General features: G+C 46.6%; 1 protein-coding gene across 50 annotated transcripts in view; it reads right to left on the reverse strand.

Annotated features, from left to right (window-relative positions):
* Positions 1-20,201, reverse strand: part of LOC118378325 (protein unc-13 homolog C-like) — a 290,696-nt gene that overhangs the window by 225,716 nt on the left and 44,779 nt on the right. For all 50 annotated transcript variants that reach the window (XM_052516681.1, XM_052516689.1, XM_052516680.1 and 47 more), the window contains exons 6-7: positions 13,358-13,411; positions 5,693-5,912 (exon numbers count right to left, since the gene is read on the reverse strand). In XM_052516681.1, coding sequence (XP_052372641.1) covers positions 5,693-5,912; positions 13,358-13,411 — 274 coding nt within the window. The remainder of the gene's footprint in view (positions 1-5,692; positions 5,913-13,357; positions 13,412-20,201) is intronic.

The following is a 20,201-nucleotide window of genomic DNA, read 5'->3' on the forward strand; positions in this document are numbered from 1 at the left end:
TCCCCTCTCTCCCTCTCCCATCTCTCCCCTCTCTCCCTCTCCCCTCTCTCCCTCTCCCCTCTCTCCCTCTCTCCCTCTCCCCTCTCTCCCCTCCCTCCCTCTCCCCCCTCCCTCCCTCTCCCCTCTCTCCCTCTCTCCCCTCTCTCCCCTCCCTCCCTCTCCTCTCTCCCCTCCCTCCCTCTCCCCTCTCTCCCTCTCTCCCCTCTCTCCCCTCCCTCCCTCTCCACTCTCTCCCCTCTCTCCCCTCTCTCCCCTCCCTCCCTCTCCCCTCTCTCCCCTCTCTCCCCTCCCTCCCTCTCCCCTCTCTCCCCTCTCTCCCCTCTCTCCCATCCCTCCCTCTCCCCTCTCTCCCCTCCCTCCCTCTCCCCTCTCTCCCCTCTCTCCCCTCTCTCCCCTCCCTCCCTCTCCACTCTCTCCCCTCTCTCCCCTCCCTCTCCCTCTCTCCCTCTCCCCTCACTCCCCTCTCTCTCTCCCCTCTCTCCCTCTCCTCTCTCTCCCTCTCTCCCTCTCCCCTCTCTCCCTCTCTCCCTCTCCCTCTCTCCCCTCTCTCCCTCTCTCCCTCTCCCCTCTCTCCCTCTCCCCTCTCTCCCTCTCCCTCTCCCCTCTCTCCCCTCTCTCCCTCTCCCCTCTCTCCCCTCTCTCCCTCTCCCCTCTCTCCCTCTCTCCTCTCTCCCCTCTCTCCCTCTCCCCCTCTCCCCTCCCTCCCTCTCCCCTCTCTCCCTCTCTCCCCTCCCTCCCTCTCCCTCCTCCCTCTCTCCCCCTCTCCCCTCCCTCCCCTCCCCTCTCTCCCTCCCTCCCCTCCCCTCTCTCTCCCTCTCTCCCCTCCCTCCCTCTCCACTCTCTCCCCTCTCCCCTCCCTCTCCCCTCTCTCCCCTCCCCTCTCTCCCATCCCCTCCCCCCTCTCCCCTCTCTCCCCTCCCTCCCTCTCCACTCTCTCCCCTCTCTCCCCTCTCTCCCCTCCCTCTCCCCTCTCTCCCCTCCCCTCTCTCCCCTCTCTCCCCTCCCTCCCTCTCCACTCTCTCCCCTCCCTCCCTCTCCCCTCTCCCCTCCCTCCCCTCACTCCCTCTCCACTCTCTCCCCTCCCTCCCTCTCCCCTCCGTCCCTCTCCCCTCTCTCCCCTCCCTCTCCCCTCTCTCCCCTCCCCTCTCTCCCCTCTCCCCTCCCTCCCTCTCCACTCTCTCCCCTCCCTCCCTCTCCCCTCTCCCCTCCCTCACCCTTTCTCCCCTCTCTCCCCTCTCTCCCCTCCCCCTCCCTCTCCCCTCTCCCCTCCCTCACCCCTTTCTCCCCTCTCTCCCCACTCTCCCCTCCCTCTCCCTTCTCTCCCCTCCTTCCCTCTCCCCTCTCTCCCGTCCCTCCCCTCCCCTCTCTCCCCTCCCCTCTCACCCCCCTCCCCTCCCTCTCGCTCTTTTTCACCCCTTCTTTCTCCTCCTCTAATCGAGTTATCTCGCCTGTCATCTTTGACAAGGTCATGAACTGTGATTGAAATCAAATTAAATATGAATCATCATTTGAATAAAATGTATTCATCCCAAATTACGCTGTTTTCCCTACATAGGGCAGTACTAAAAGTAGTGCCGTACTAAACGTAGTGCAATACTAAAAGTAGTGCAGTATGTAGGGAATAGAGGGCCAGGCCATTTGGGACGCACACAGAGAGTTCTATCATTCAGAGTGGAGCTAATCCAGTTACAGAGAGTGACGGTCCTGGGGCTAACGTGTCACACGTCTACTGTCATCCAATCAAAACAGACTAGGATAAACCTCTAGATACTACCCAAAACATGACCTGCTACTGTAGAACAGAGGGAATCAGATTAAATATACATTACAGTAGCAAGATGTAGAGGGTGTGGGTGTGTTTTAGTGCAAACACAAACACATTTGAGAGCTAGCTACACTTCAAAGCAAGCTGGGAGGCAGAGAGTAATGTCATACTGAGAGTCAGAGGAGACACCCTCCCTGTAAGGCTGGAGCCAACAGCTGGACGGACGGACGGACGGACGGACGCACGCACGCACGCACGCACGCACGCACGCACGCACGCACGCACGCACACACACACACACACACACACACACACACACACACACACACACGGCAGCTTGTGTATGCTATATGGAGTAAAACAAACAAGCTGTAAAAGCAGGCATCTGCGATTCAGCACCACTTCCGGCGCCGACAGAGATGGCCGCCTCGCTTCGCGTTCCTAGGAAACGATGCAGTTTTTTGTTTTTTTAACGTGTTATTTCTTACATTAGTACCCCAGGTCATCTTAGGTTTCATTACATACAGTCGAGAAGAACTACTGAATATAAGAGCAGCGTCAACTCACCATCAGTACGACCAAGAATATGACTTTCGCGAAGCGGATCCTGTGTTCTGCCTTTCACCCAGGACAACGGAATGGATCCCAGCCGGCGACCCCAAAAAACGACTTTGAAAAAGAGGAAAACGAAGCGGTCTTCTGGTCAGACTCCGGAGACGGGCACATTGTGTACCACTCCCTAGCATTCTCCTCGCCAATGTCCAGTCTCTTGACAACAAGGTTGATGAAATCCGAGCTAGGGTAGCATTCCAGAGGGACATCAGAGACTGTACCGTTCTTTGCTTCACGGAAACATGGCTCACTGGAGAGACGCTATCGGAGTCGGTGCAGCCAGCTGGTTTCTCCACGCATCGCGCCGACAGAAACAAACATCTTTCTGGTAAGAAGAGGGGCGTATGCTTCATGGTTAACGTGACGTGGTGTTGCCACAACAACATACAGGAACTCAAGTCCTTCTGTTCACCTGATTTAGAATTCCTCACAATCAAATGTCGACCGCATTATCTACCAAGGGAATTCTCTTAGATTATAATCACAGCCATATATATTCCCCCCAAGCAGACACATCGATGGCTCTGAAATAACTTTATTTGACTCTTTGCAAACTGGAATCCATATTTCCGGAGGCTGCATTCATTGTAGCTGGGGATTTTAACAAGGCTAATCTGAAAACAAGACTCCCTAAATTTTATCAGCATATCGATTGCGCAACCAGGGCTGGAAAAACCTTGGATCATTGCTATTCCAACTTCCGCGACGCATATAAGCCCCTGCCCCGCTCTCCTTTTGGAAAAGCTGACCACGACTCCATTTTGTTGATCCCTGCCTACAGACAGAAACTAAAACAAGAAGCTCCCACGCTGAGGTCTGTTCAACGCTGGTCCGACCAATCTGATTCCACACTCCAAGACTGCTTCCATCACGTGGACTGGGATATGTTCCGTATTGCGTCAGACAACAACATTGACGAATACGCTGATTCGGTGAGCGAGTTCATGAGAACGTGCGTTGAAGATGTCGTTCCCATAGCAACGATTAAAACATTCCCAAACCAGAAACCGTGGATTGATGGCAGTATTCGCGTGAAACTGAAAGTGCGAACCACTGCTTTTAATCAGGGCAAGGTGACTGGAAACATGACCAAATACAAACAGTGTAACTATTCCCTCCGCAAGGCAATCAAACAAGCTAAGCGTCAGTATAGAGACAAAGTAGAATCTCAATTCAACGGCTCAGACACAAGAGGTATGTGGCAGGGTCTACAGTCAATCACGGATTACAAAAAGAAAACCAGCCCCGTCACGGACCAGGATGTCTTGCTCCCAGGCAGACTAAATAAGTTTTTTGCCCGCTTTGAGGACAATACAGTGCCACTGACACGGCCCGCAACTAAAACATGCGGACTCTCCTTCACTGCAGCCGACGTGAGGAAAACATTTAAACGTGTCAACCCTCGCAAGGCTGCAGGCCCAGACGGCATCCCCAGCCGCGCCCTCAGAGCATGCGCAGACCAGCTGGCTGGTGTGTTTACGGACATATTCAATCAATCCCTGTCCCAGTCTGTTGTTCCCACATGCTTCAAGAGGGCCACCATTGTTCCTGTTCCCAAGAAAGCTAAGGTAACTGAGCTAAACAACTACCGCCCGTAGCACTCACTTCCGTCATCATGAAGAGCTTTGAGAGACTAGTCAAGGACCATATCACCTACACCCTACCTGACACCCTAGACCCACTCCAATTTGCTTACCGCCCAAATAGGTACACAGACGATGCAATCTCAACCACACTGCACACTGCCCTAACCCATCTGGACAAGAGGAATACCTACGTGAGAATGCTGTTCATCGACTACAGCTCGGAATTTAACACCATAGTGCCCTCCAAGCTCGTCATCAAGCTCGAGACCCTGGGTCTCGACCCCGCCCTGTGCAACTGGGTACTGGACTTCCTGACGGGCCGCCCCCCAGGTGTTGAGGGTAAGCAACAACATCTCCACCCGCTGATCCTCAACACTGGGGCCCCACAAGGGTGCGTTCTGAGCCCTCTCCTGTACTCCCTGTTCACCCACGACTGCGTGGCCACGCACGCCTCCAACTCATTCATCAAGTTTGCGGACGACACAACAGTGGTAGGCTTGAATACCAACAACGACGAGACAGCCTACAGGGAGGAGGTGAGGGCCCTTGGAGTGTGGTGTCAGGAAAATAACCTCACACTCAACGTCAACAAAACTAAGGAGATGATTGTGGACTTCAGGAAACAGCAGAGGGAACACCCCCCTATCCACATCGATGGAACAGTAGTGGGGAGAGTAGTAAGTTTTAAGTTCCTCGGCGTACACATCAAAGACAAACTGAATTGGTCCACCCACACAGACAGCATCGTGAAGAAGGCGCAGCAGCGCCTCTTCAACCTCAGGAGGCTGAAGAAATTCGGCTTGTCACCAAAAGCACTCACAAACTTCTGGTACGGCAACTCAATACCATCTACTGTATCTTGCCTATGCCGCTCTGTACCATCAGTCATTCATATATCTTTATGTACATATTCTTTATCCCCTTACACTTGTGTCTATAAGGTATTAGTTTTGGAATTGTTAGCTCGATTACTTGTTGGTTATTACTGCATTGTCGGAACTAGAAGCACAAGCATTTCGCTACTCTCGCATTAACATCTGCTAACCATGTGTATGTGACAAATAACATTTGATTTGATTTGATTTGAAGTGGACAGCAACAGAATGTGGATTCTGAAGTTCAGCACCACAGGACAGTGGACAGTGCTAACATAGCTCCCATTGTAAATAATAGCGGAATAAATTGCAACTAAAGGAAGATAGAACTTTCCCATTGTTGCATTGAATCCGTAACCACATATGAATGCATATTCTGTGTGTGTGTGTGTGTGTGTGTGTGTGTGTGTGTGTGTGTGTGTGTGTGTGTGTGTGTGTGTGTGTGTGTGTGTGTGTGTGTGTGTGTGTGTGTGTGTGTGTGTGTGTGTATGCGTGCGTGTGTGTGTGTGTGAGCCTGTGCATGTGTGTGTGTGTGTGTGTGTGTGTGTGTGTGTGTGTGTGTGTGTGTGTGTGTGTGTGTGTGTGTGTGTGTGTGTGTGTGTGTGTGTGTGTGTGTGTGTGTGTGTGCGTGTGTGTGTGAGCCTGTGCGTGTGTGTGTGTGTGCGTGTGTGTGTGTGTGTGTGTGTGTGTGTGTGTGTGTGTGTGTGTGTGTGTGTGTGTGTGTGTGTGTGTGTGTGTGTGTGTGTGTGTGTGTGTGTGTGTGTGTGTGCGTGTGCGTGCGTGCGAGTGAGTGGGAGTGCAAACCTGTGTTTCTGGGTGTGAGCCTGTGTGTGTGTGTGAGTGTATTTCCTTACTCTGTAGACAGTCGGCGTTGAGTAGATCCTGACACTTCTCGTGGCATTTGACACCACACTCAGAGCAGCGCATACCCTGCCTGGCGATGCCCCACAGCAGGCCCTCACACTCGTGGCAGTAGGTTGGGGCGGTGGCCGTCCACACCTCAAAGTTATGAGGCGTCGTAGACGAGATGGGATAGATCAACGCCTGCAACGTCTTCCTAAACACATGCAGTTTCTGGAGAGGAGGAGAGAGGGTGGAGAGGAGAAGATGGCAGAGGAGGAAGAAAGAAGGTGAGAGGAGAGGAGAAGAGAAGAGGGCCGAGGAGGGAGAGAGGGGGGAGGAGGGAGAGAGGGCGCGGAGAGGAGGGCAGAGGAGGGAGAAAGAGAGGAGAAGAGAGACAGAACGAGAAAAATAGAGAAGAAAAGAGAGGGGAGAAAGAAAGAACGTAGGTGGAATTGAGAGGTCAGATGTCAGATTATGAAACATACACACAAACCCCTAGAGGTAAAGGGAGAAGGTCTAAGGCCAGAGGTCACTGTAAAGGTCAAGTGTCCCCAGGGTCCGTCCAGTCTCATTAAAACCTAAATGAGCTATAGCACTGGGTTGCTTTAAACCCCATCGCTATAGGCTACCGTCTAATATGATAATAATGGCTGTGTCCACAATACTAAATTACCCTTATAGTGTACATTATGCTTACCACACACAGCTTCAGGCTGCTTTTTAACACTATACTATGCTCCATATAGTGCACTAAAAGTAGTGTGTATTATGCTGACCCTACACTGCTATAGGCTACTTTCTAATAAGGCTACTTTCCCAACAAGATCTCACGGTTTGACCAATTTTACTTCAGATTCTGACGTTTGTCCACATTTCTCCAAACGTCAAATTTCAAAGTTGCTCCAAACATCAAATTTCTAGGTGTTTTTGGACCCTGGGTTGCTCCTCCTGATATTCCTAACTGACTTGCCTAGTTAAATAGAGGCTAAATAAATAAGTTAAATAGAAGCAGCACACCGGGTTGCACCACTGCTGTCACCGGTGCTGGATAAGTTTAGGTATTAATTCCTAATGGTTAAGTTAAGGGTTATGATTTGGGGTTTAAACAAAAACAACAAAAACAAGTGTCTATCAACGGGATTGGACAAGCGACCCTCGGAGCCGGAGCACTTGGCTTACGCCTATCCGCCACCGCTGTCTACAACGCCCTTGCAAAACCAAAGCCTACTTGATGGTAATAGTGCTCACCGCTGCCCCTAGTGGCCGGTTTTGAAGGCATGTCCTGGGTACATGGACAGACTTCAGATTTTTAAGTGGCTCTTGAGCGACCAGGCTGACATTTCAGTCCATAATGATATGCTAATCTCCATAATGTACACTCCAAGTAATGTGCATTATGCTGAACCTCTACTCTACAGCCGTAGGCAACTTTCTAATAGGGCTATGTGTCCATATGAACCATATTCTCCGTGTAGTGCACAGTACATAGGGGCAAGGGTGTCATTCCATTATTAGTATTGAAAGAGCATCCTTTAGCTAAGTGGCTCAATGACACCAGTGTGTTTTATTACTGCACAACTCAACCATTTCTACCAGAAATCACAGAGTAAAGGAACAATGTATCAGCTAACACCAGGAACACATGGTTGTATATATCAACCAAGCATTGCATGCCATTCCATGCCATAGCCTCAGCCTTACTACTACAGCCACATAAACACCCTGTTTTGAATGAGTGTGAGTTGTTTTGGGTTTGTTTATTGATTGGCTATATTAAATGTATATTCCTGTGTCTTTCACTGCTGATAGGTAGAGAGGTCAGATATATGAAGGGCCCTAGTCCACCATGTGGCCCACAGACTATCAATCACACTCACTCACACACACATGGACGCATGTGCGCACACACACACACACACACACACACACACACACACACACACACACACACACACACACACACACACACACACACACACACACACACACACACACACACACACACACACACACACACACACACACACACACACACACACACACACACACACACACACACACCACAGAGCAGGCTGCTGAGCCCTTTAAAACTATAGCCCTGGATAAGAGCATCCCCCTCTACCCATTCCTCTTATATTTTATCCCTGCATTTTTAATTCCCCTCCTCCCTGTCCTGTTTAATACAGGCCTGTCAGACGTGGATAAGTATCAGCTGTCTGCATGAATTTAGCTGCTAGCTAGCTAGCTGCTGTATCTCATAGAGAGAGAGAGAGAGAGAGAGAGAGAGAGAGAGAGAGAGAGAGAGAGAGAGAGAGAGAGAGAGAGAGAGAGAGAGAGAGGCAGAGAGGCAGAGGGAGAGGGAGAGAGAGGGAGAGAGGGAGAGAGAGGGAGAGAGGGAGAGAGAGAGAGAGAGAGAGAGAGAGAGAGAGAGAGAGAGAGAGGGAGAGACTGAGACTGAGTCTGGTTTACTGTCTGGTTTACTGTCTGGTTTACTGTCTGGTTTACTGTCTGGTTTACTTTGACTACATCCATAATGCGTTTATTACACATCTATAAGCATTTCAGGAACGTGTTATAACAGGTCCCAACCACATTGTTAACAAATAATAATATAATATTACCAAAATATATCCATAGCATATCTACAGCGCATTCATGTCATGCTATGCAAGAGCTCATATTTAGTTATCTTAATAGATACATCATTACATTAACAGAGTGGTCTCATCATTTTGGCTGTTCTCAAAAGTGTGCTTCTGCCATACCAGCGGGGCAGAATCTTCAAGCACCATTGAAAAAGAAGAAGGTAAATCATGGGCCTAAACCGGACGGTGAGGGACATGGAGCTGGTGCAGGCTATATATTCACTAACACTGGTATGGAAGAAGCACACTTCTGATAACAGACATAATGATGACACTACGCTGTCATTGTTATAATGCATCTATTATTAAGATAAATATGAGCTCTTGCATAGAAGGACATGAATGCGGTATATATATGCTATGGATATATTCCATGAACCTTTAATATTGTGGTTGGGACCTGTTATAACAAGCTCATGAAATGCTTATAGATGTATAGTAAATGGATATGTAGTCAATAATTACCGACTACGGTAGATATCAACTTGGCAAGTTCCCCAATGCCAGTGTATAGAATGTCAAATCAAATCAGATGTTATTTGTCACATGCGCCGATTAAACAACAAGTGTAGACCTTACAGTGAAATGCTTACTTACACACCTTTAACCAACAATGCAGGTTTAAGAAAAATACCCCCAAAAATAAGCAATAAAGTAACAAATAATTAAAGAGCAACAGTAAAGTAACAATAGCGAGGCTTTATACAGAGGGTACCGGTACAGAGTCAATGTGCGGGGTTAATGTATTGTCCAGTTAGTGTGCATTTTTTATATGTAGAGATTTCCATTTCTGAAGATGGACACACAGTCATCCTCTGCCTCATCTTTCTGCTCCAAAAAGCAAAGCAGAGAGAGAGGAAAGAGAAAGAGAGAGAGAGAAGAGAAAGAGAGAGAGAAGAGAAAGAGAGAGAGAAGAGAAAGAGAGAGAGAAGAGAAAGAGAGGAGAGAAAGAGAGAGAGAGAAAAGAGAGCAAGGCGCTAGATAAAAGAGATGGAGAGAGAGAGAAGAAAGGGGGAGGAGAGTAGTTGGCTATAAAACATCTGTCCTGAGATGACTAGTTTGTCAATCTCCCTGCTGCTGGATTAATGACATTAGAGACACCCGACTGGCTCACTGTGACGCCGTCACTGCGCTCTACTCTCCTCTCTTGCTTTTTTTCTTTCCTCTCCTCCTTCTCTCTCATCCGTTTCTCAATCCTCTCCCATGCCCCTCTCTTCTCTTCCCCTCTTCTCTCCATTACTCCTCCTCTCCTCTTATACCCTCTCATTTCCTCCCTATCTCCTCTAATCCCTCTTTCCTCTCTCCTCTCCTCCCTATCCTCTTTCCTCTCCTTTCCTCCCTATCTCCTCTAATCTCTCTTCCCTCTTTCCTCTCTCCTCTCATCCCTATCCTCTTCCTCTCAGCAGCATATGGGTGTTTGCAGTGTAATCTGAGATACAGTTCTCTTAGGGATGTTCTTTTGTCAATTTAGCAGATAAAACACCAACATCTGCTCGCCCTACTTAAAACCACAAAAGGACTACTACTCCTGTATGCAGCTTCACTCGGGACTACAAATCCCATTATATGCAGCTGCATTTAGGACAACATTTCCCATCCACAGCTACACTCAGGACTACAGATCCCACAATCTGCAGCTACACTAAGGACTACAGATTACACAATCTGCAGCTACACGAATGACTACCGATCCCACAATCTGCAGCTACACTAAGGACTACAGATCCCATAATATGCAACTACACATGGGACGACAGATCTGCAGCTATACTCTGATGAACCTTTACAGGATCGGTGACCCGACCTCAGGCAGTTGAGCTAACGTAGGCTAATGTGATTAGCATGAGGTTTTAAGAAACAAAAAAATCCCAGGACATAGACATATCTGAAATGGGCAGAAAGCTTGTTAATCTAACTGGACTGTCCAATTTACAGTAGCTATTACAGTGAAATAATACCATACTATTGAGGAGAGTGCACATTTATGAACATGACAATATATTAATAAACCAATTAGGCACATTTGGGCAGTCTTGATACAACATTTTTAATAGATGTGCAATAGTTAATTGGATCATACTTTGCACATACACTGATATCTAGTGGCCATTTTAGTGGCCAAAGTCTAATTTGTGCCTCGGCTAGAATAATTCATTATGGCCTTTCTCTTGCATTTCAAAGATGATGGTTCAATTTTTAAAAAAATCTTTGTATTATCTTTTGCCAGATGTAATGTGTTATATTCTCCTACATTAATTTCACATTTCGACAAACTTTAAAGTGTTTCTTTTCAAATGGTATCAAGAATATGCATATCCTTGCTTCAGGTCCTGAGCTACAGGCAGTTAGATGGAGGGAGGGAGATGGGAATTGGAGGGAGGGAGATGAGGATTGGAGGGAGGGAGGGAGATGAGGATTGGAGGGAGGAAAGGACATGAGGATTGGAGGGAGGAAGATGAGGATTGGAGGGAGGGAAGGACATGAGGATTGGAGGGAGGAAGATGAGGATTGGAGGGAGGGAGATGAGGATTGGAGGGAGGGAGGGAGATGAGGATTGGAGGGAGGAAAGGACATGAGGATTGGAGGGAGGAAGATGAGGATTGGAGGGAGGGAAGGACATGAGGATTGGAGGGAGGAAGATGAGGATTGGAGGGAGGAAGATGATGATTGGAGGGAGGGAGATGAGGATTGGAGGGAGGGAAGGACATGAGGATTGGAGGGAGGAAGATGAGGATTGGAGGGAGGGAAGGACATGAGGATTGGAGGGAGTAAAGGACATGAGGATTGGAGGGAGGGAGATGAGGATTGGAGGGAGGGAGATGAGGATTGGAGGGAGGGAAGGACATGAGGATTGGAGGGAGGAAGATGAGGATTGGAGGGAGGGAGATGAGGATTGGAGGGAGGGAGATGAGGATTGGAGGGAGGGAAGGACATGAGGATTGGAGGGAGGAAGATGAGGATTGGAGGGAGGGAGATGAGGATTGGAGGGAGGAAGATGAGGATTGGAGGGAGGGAAGGACATGAGGATTGGAGGGAGGAAGAGGATTGGAGGGAGGGAGATGAGGATTGGAGGGAGGGAAGGACATGAGGATTGGAGGGAGGAAGATGAGGATTGGAGGGAGGGAAGGACATGAGGATTGGAGGGAGTGAAGGACATGAGGATTGGAGGGAGGGAGATGAGGATTGGAGGGAGGGAGATGAGGATTGGAGGGAGGGAAGGAAGGACATGAGGATTGGAGGGAGGAAGATGAGGATTGGAGGGAGGGAGATGAGGATTGGAGGGAGGGAGATGAGGATTGGAGGGAGGGAAGGACATGAGGATTGGAGGGAGGAAGATGAGGATTGGAGGGAGGGAGATGAGGATTGGGGGAGGGAGATGAGGATTGGAGGGAGGAAGATGAGGATTGGAGGGAGGGAGATGAGGATTGGAGGGAGGGAAGGACATGAGGATTGGAGGGAGGAAGATGAGGATTGGAGGGAGGGAAGGACATGAGGATTGGAGGGAGGGAGATGAGGATTGGAGGGAGGGAGATGAGGATTGGAGGGAGGGAGGGAGGGAGGGAGGGAGGGAGATGAGGATTGGAGGGAGGAAGATTAGGATTGGAGGGAGGGACGGACATGAGGATTGGAGGGAGGAAGATGAGGATTGGAGGGAGGGAGATGAGGATTGGAGGGAGGAAGATGAGGATTGGAGGGAGGGAGATGAGGATTGGAGGGAGGGAAGGACATGAGGATTGGAGGGAGGAAGATGAGGATTGGAGGGAGGGAGATGAGGATTGGAGGGAGGGAGATGAGGATTGGAGGGAGGAAGATGAGGATTGGAGGGAGGGAGATGAGGATTGGAGGGAGGGAGATGAGGATTGGAGGGAGGGAAGGACATGAGGATTGGAGGGAGGAAGATGAGGATTGGAGGGAGGGAGATGAGGATTGGAGGGAGCAAGATGAGGATTGGAGGGAGGGAAGGACATGAGGATTGGAGGGAGGAAGATGAGGATTGGAGGGAGGGAGATGAGGATTGGAGGGAGGGAGATGAGGATTGGAGGGAGGAAGATGAGGATTGGAGGGAGGGAGATGAGGATTGGAGGGAGGGAGATGAGGATTGAAGGGAGGGAAGGACATGAGGATTGGAGGGAGGAAGAGGATTGGAGGGAGGGAGATGAGGATTGGAGGGAGGGAAGGACATGAGGATTGGAGGGAGGAAGATGAGGATTGGAGGGAGGGAAGGACATGAGGATTGGACGGAGGAAGATGAGGATTGGAGGGAGGGAGGGAGATGAGGATTGGAGGGAGGAAGATGAGGATTGGAGGGAGGCAAAGAGATGAGGATTGCAATCAATTAAAGCAGAAAGCTCTGGAGGTCAGCGGAAAGGAAAACAAATTCTCCCTCCATCGATTAAGATGTCTCTCTCTCTCTCTTTCTGATTCTTGTACAGCACAGTACAGCAGTGTTCATCATTAAGCAGATTGTCTCTCAGCAGCATTACTCTCTACCTGTTCATTCCTACTGTACTGACAAGCTAATAAAGCTAATCTACTCTCTACAGTGATGAAACAGCCTAATCTAGTCATTTAGTCTGACCATATCTATCTTCTAGCTGGACACTTCCAGGACAGTTCCAGTACAATGCCAAGCAGCTCTTGTGACATTCATCTCTGAACACACACACACTTGTGGCTGGACACAATGAAAGCACCCCCCACCCACCCATCCACACACACACACACACACACACACACACACACACACACACACACACACACACACACACACACACACACACACACACACACACACACACACACACACACACACACACACACACACACACACACACTGACAGTTTTAACATGACTGCAGGGGTCCATGTCTGTATGTGTCAAAGCTCCACAACCCCCAACTCTGTGTGCCCCCCTCCGTGGCAGTGCTTTTGCCTTTATACATGGCCATCACATTAGTCCCTCCCCCTTTTTACACCTGGGTGATCTGATTGTCCAGTGATTTACATGCAGGCAATGAGTGGGGCGACCTACCAGGTCCTCGTTGTTCAGGGTCGATCTAGTCACCAGGGCGAACGAGATGCCTGCCTTTCGAGCAGCGAGAGTCTGGGAAAGAGAGAGAGAGAGAGAAAGAGACAGAGCGAGACAGAGAGAGGGGGAGTAGACAGAGAGAAAGAGAGAGAGCGGGGGGGAGTAGACAGAGAGAAAGAGAGAGAGAGGAGGGGGGGAGTAGACAGACAGAGAGAGAGAGAGAGAGAGAGAAAGAGAGAGAGAGACAAGAAGAGACTAAATGAATGCAACTAAGAACCATGACACCATATTAATAATCAAACAAAGTGGTTTTCTAGCACTGCAATAGGATTGTCACTCTCCTTTAGAAGCAGGGTCATGGGGGTTCAAATATCTTCTAATACTGAACTTGACTATCGTATCACTGTGGTGTCTGCCATTAGAAATAACTGTCTATTCCTCACTTTCACTTTCTATAGTTCTAGAGCCAGAATCAGGATGCATTCCCAAGGATGCCATAATTCCTGTGTAATGTACAGTATTTTGACCTGAGCACTATGGGCGCTGCTCAAAAGTAGTGCACTCTATAGGAAATAGGGTGCCATTTGGAGTCAGCACAGAGAGATTAGCCCTTTGTCTTGTTCGCGGCCATAACAGCCAGACCAATTGAGAAGATAAGAGATGGAGCAACAAACGTCCTGGCCCCAGCCATCACAGACCCTCACGGAAGTAGAAGTGGGTTCAAATGCTATTTGAAATCTTTCAAATATTTTGACCATTTTCTTTAGTCTTTCTGGAGAGCAAGCTGGTTGGGGAATGGGGTTAGGAATTTTGGGACTATTCTATCAGTCCATTAAGCCATGCAAGCTCAGTCAAGCACAGATCAACTATTTACAAATGATTTAAAATAGTGTTTGAACACAGCTCTGTCACGGAAACACAACTCTCTGTCCGATTCAGACATCCCAGGATGTCTACTACAAAGAATGTACCTCTAGCGAGCTTCTTGTTCATTATCAAGGCCGGAACAACAAGTGAAGACAGAGAGAAATAGAACAACTTACCCAGATATATTTTGTATAATGTTATCATTTTGTAAAGGGCTTTGACTTACCATAGCCTGATGGTTTCCACAGACGCAATGAAAAGAAAAAGCAAGAGATGCAATTAGAAGCTGTCTGTCTGGCAGGCAGACATGGGCATTATCTCAAATGACACCCTATTCCCCATAAAGTGCACTACTTTTGACCAGGATCTGGCATATTGTCTATATAGTGCATTACTTTTGACCAGGTCCCACAGGACTCTGGTCAAAAGTAGTGCACTCTCTAGGTAATAGGGTGCCAGGGCTGATAGAAGTGCACTATAAAGGGAAAAGGATGCCATTTCAAACAACGCCCTGATGTCACACAGATAATAGCCACAGCATGGTTGAACTGAGAGATTTATAGCTAAGACAATCTGTGACATGCATTACAAGTCAGCTCTATGGAACAATTCATCTCAGTCATTTAGAGCTCTACAGTCTATAGAATCATATTCTTTACATGCATAAACATTACAGAATTGCACTCATGCTTGGTATTTGTAGTGTTGGTCTCGGTACATGTATAGGTCCAGGTGATTTGTTTCCTGACCACATGACCTGACCAGGAACAAAACTACAGCTAGCTACACCGCTAGCGCCCAGAGTCTTTCCTGGTCATGTCTCATGGTCTGGGAAGAACTCCTGGCCCCATCTCTGTAGGATGAAGCATTTGATCATAATATTTCCGCTGTCACTTCTGCATGTTAGTTAGTCTGGTAGACACACCAACAGACGAACACCAAACAGGACAAACAGGTACACGCAGGTACTGGTACGTTTACAGTGACGCCAGTTGGACTTTACACCACTGACTCATACACAGTACACTAACTAACTAACATGTACATTACATGGTAACATTAATATCCACTAAACAAGAGTGTGGAGAGGAGATAGATAGATAAAGTTACATATATATCATTATACTAGGGCATTAGTAGGCAGCCCTGGCCCTGGAGTGCCACAGGCGCTTCATGTTTTTGATTTAAACAACCTGGAAGACCAGGTGTGTAATGGTTTTAGGCCATCACTGAACTGATCAATTAGCTCAGTTGGTCAGGTGAGGTGCCTAGTTGGAACAGAATCCTGCAGTACCTGTGGCAGTCCAGGAACAGGGCTGCCGACCCCTGTGCTAGAGAAGAGCCTGGTGCCACATCTGCATGTGCTCTAGCCAACTCCCATGAAGTCTGTCATCATGGCAACCATACACACAGTATACAGTATGTTATGTTGGCTGGAGCACATACAGGTCTGGACCAAATTGATATTAGAGGAATATAGGAAAATGCAGACATGGACAGCTGACAATATTGACTCAGTCTTTACCATTATCTAACCCGGGGGAGGCCAATCCTTCTCCCGGAGAGCTACTGCAGGTGCAGACTTTTGCTCCATCCCTGCTCAAGCTAACACACCACATTCAGCTAATCAAAGATGCCGATAAGACAGCTGATTAGTGGACTCAGGTGTGTTGGAGCAGGGATGGAGTAAAAAACATTGGGCAAAGTTGGTTGATATGATGCCATCCTTACAACCAGTTTACAACTAAAACAACCTTGGTTGTAATATAGTTGTAATGCCATCATATTGGTTTAAATTACATCACTATAACCAGTTTGGTTGTAATCTTGTTTTATTGAAACAATTTCAAATGATTTATTCCACTGGAAAATATGTATTTGTTGTAATATGGTTGTAATTACATCACGCTGATTGAAATGATGTCATTACATCCAGTTTATAACCTTTCAACGAGTTTTGCCCACTGGGAAACCCAACCTAACCTCTTGATGTAAATGTGTCTTTATAGGTAGAATAAACGTGCCGACAACATTTCCCCCTTTCCTACAAGGTCTGTCCTGCACACATTTTCGTCTGGAGATTGGGTTGGGGAAGCCTGCATGCCCAGTAGGTCTCCAGCCAGTGGGCTGTCCGGCGCAGGTCTAGCCGTGTCTACAGCCCAGCTATGGTAAAGATCCATGGGGCATCCATGACCATGGTGTTGTGTTGGTTCAGCCATGTTTGGGGCAGCCATGGGTTCTGTAAGCAGGGGGATGTCACCTCTACATGAACCCAGAGTGTTGATGTAAGTGTAAGTGGTCAACATGCATCGCTATTCTGCTCGGGTTGCTGCAGGCATTATCAAGTAACAATACAATCTGAGTCAGGCATTACTAGTACATATTAAAACCCTGAGTTTGGATGTTACTGAGTGTGGAGATATTTATGGTTAGCGAAGAAGTCATTTTAAATATATATGTAAATGTAAATATGTTTTGCATCCCACTGTGATTGGTGGGGATCCCTCCTGTCCCAGCCAATCAGATCACTGTTGCTGCCCTGAAGCAATCCCACAGCCAATGGCGGACATCGACAGAGGAGAGACATGACAGGGGGGACCAATTAGAACAGTGATTACTGACTTCATCCGGGGGGGGGGGGGGTAAAAGGTTCTTCTTACAGTGTTGCTTTTACAATGATTTAAAAGCTTCAGAACAGTTAAATCAGAAGTCAATGAAGTCCTCAGATAGATATATTTTTGGGTTGAGTTGTCAATATTTCAAATAATATTATTTAATTGTCTTGTTCGTTCAACTCCTGCCTGCCAAGCGGTTAAAATGTCAAAGTTTGGGCTTGGATGGTTCGTCTGAAATCTGACAACTCACTGAAAAATATTCCCCATAGCTGTTATGGGTCTGTGTAAGGAATGGCAAATATCAAATATCCACTCAAAAACCCAGAAACAACAACGACAACCTCATACTCACCAAGACATTGTTGGTTATTAATTTTCATGAGAAATATGGACAAATACAGCATCAACTCATGTTCTTCACTGTGTTATAAACATCTATCAGAAACTACATAAGCCTTGAATTAACATCAAGCTAATATATTATCATTTCTACCAGATGTACTTTTTCACCAGGAATGAAATTGAAATATTGTACTTGGATACTAAGAGCTCAGAGTGTGTGTTTCATAATTCCCATGATGGTTGTCATGATCTATGTTAAAGGTTATATTGTATGTATAATATCTCAATAGGGTGGTAAGAAATCGAAACTGATATGGAAGATAATATATGATGAATCATGAAAACAGACACTGAAGCAGAAGAAAGACTTCACCAACAGTTGAACCCATCACTATTACTCCTACGACTACAACTGCTACTACTACAACTACTACTACTACTACACTGCTACTACTACTACTCCTACGACTACAACTGCTACTACTACAACAACAACTACTACTACTACTACACTGCTACTACTACTACTCCTACGACTACAACTGCTACTACTACAACAACAACTACTACTACTACTACACTGCTACTACTACTACTCCTACGACTACAACTGCTACTACTACAACAACAACTACTACTACTACTACACTGCTACTACTACTACTCCTACGATTACTACTGCTACTACTACAACAACTACTACTACTACTACTACTACTACTACTACTACTACAACTACTCCTACGACTACTACTACTACTACTACTACTCCTACGACTACTACTACTACTACTACTACTACTACTACTACTATTACTACTCCTACGACTACTACTGCTACTACACTGCTGCTACTACTACTATACTGCTACTACTACTACTACATTGCTACTACTACTACTACTACTACTGCTACTACTACTACTACTCCTACGATTACTACTGCTACTACTACAACAACTACTACTACTACTACTACAACTACTCCTACGACTACTACTACTCCTACGACTACTACTGCTACTACACTGCTGCTACTACTACTATACTGCTACTACTACTACTACATTGCTACTACTACTACTACTACTACTACTACTACTCCTACGATTACTACTGCTACTACTACAACAACAACTACTACTACTACTACTACTACCACTACTACTACTACTACAACTACTCCTACGACTACTACTACTACTACTACTACTACTACAACAACTACTCCTACGACTACTACTACTACTACTACTACTACTACTACTCCTACGACGACTACTACTACTACTACTACTACTACTACTACTACTACTACTCCTACGACTACTACTGCTACTACACTGCTGCTACTACTACTATACTGCTACTACTACTACTACATTGCTACTACTACTACTACTACTACTACACTGCTAGTACTACTATTACTGCACTGATAATACTACTGCTACTACTACTACTACATTACTACACTACTACTACTACTACTACTACTACTACTACTACTACTACTACTACTACTGCTACTGCTACTGCACTACTACTACTACTACTACTACTAATATTACTACAACTACTACTACTACTACTACTACTACATTGCTGCTACTACTACTACCACACTACTACACTACTACTACACTGCTACACTACTACTACACTACTCCACTACTACTACTACTACTACTACTACTACTACTACACTGCTAGTACTACTATTACTGCACTGATAATACTACTGCTACTACTACTACTACATTACTACTACTACTACTACTACTACTACTACTACTACTACTACTACTACTACACTACTACTACTACTACTACTAATATTACTACAACTACTATTACTACTACTACTACATTGCTGCTACTACTACTACCACACTACTACACTACTACTACACTGCTACACTACTACTACACTACTCCACTACTACTACTACTACTACTACTACTACTACTACTACTATTACTACTACTACATTGCTGCTGCTACTACTACTACTACTAATACTACTACTACTACTACTACTACTACACTACTACGCTACTACTACTACTACATTGCTACTACTGCTGCTAGTACTCTGCTAATACTGCTACTACTACTGCTACTACTATGAGAACTACCAATACTACTATTACTACTACAGCTACTACTGCTACTACTACTATTACTACTACTGCTACTACTACTAATACTACTACTACTACTGCTACTACTACTACTACTACTACTACTGCTACTACTACTACTACTACTACTACTATACTACTACTACTACTACTACTTCTACTATACTACTATACTACTACTACTACTACTACTTCTACTATACTACTACTACTACTACTACTACTACTACTGCTACTGCTACTACTACCACTACTAGTATACTGCTACTACTACTACTACTACTACTACTATAGTACTACTACTACTACTACTCCCTCCTCTCCTTCTACTACTACTACTACTCAAACGACACTACTGCCCTACCACTACTCTACTACTACTACAACAACTACTACTACTACTCACTACATCCCTACCGCTGGCTACTGCTACTACTGCACCCCTCTGAAAAAACCTACTACTATGGCAACTACAGACTACTACACTACTCTCTCCAAAACTCTTAAGTACTACCAGCTCTACCGCTAACTACTACTCAGTCAGGTTTCAAGACTACTCACAACTGACTGCTACTACTACTACTGCTAAACTACTACTGCTCTGCTACGGCTGCCTTCGATACTACTACTACTGGGCACTACTACTATTGCGTCCTACTGCTGCAGGTGGCGTGGCGAGAATCACCTCACCACACCACTGGTGTCCCCAGGGCTCTGTTCTAGGCCCTGCTCTTATTCTCGCTATACACCAAGTCACTTGGCTCTGTCATAACCTCACATGGTCTCTCCTATCATTGCTATGCAGACGACACACAATTAATCTTCTCCTCCCCCTTCTGATGACCAGGTGCGCATCTCTGCATGTCTGGCAGACATAT

The sequence above is a fragment of the Oncorhynchus keta genome, unplaced genomic scaffold (genome assembly GCF_023373465.1).
Source record: "Oncorhynchus keta strain PuntledgeMale-10-30-2019 unplaced genomic scaffold, Oket_V2 Un_scaffold_5444_pilon_pilon, whole genome shotgun sequence".
NCBI lineage: Eukaryota > Metazoa > Chordata > Actinopteri > Salmoniformes > Salmonidae > Oncorhynchus > Oncorhynchus keta.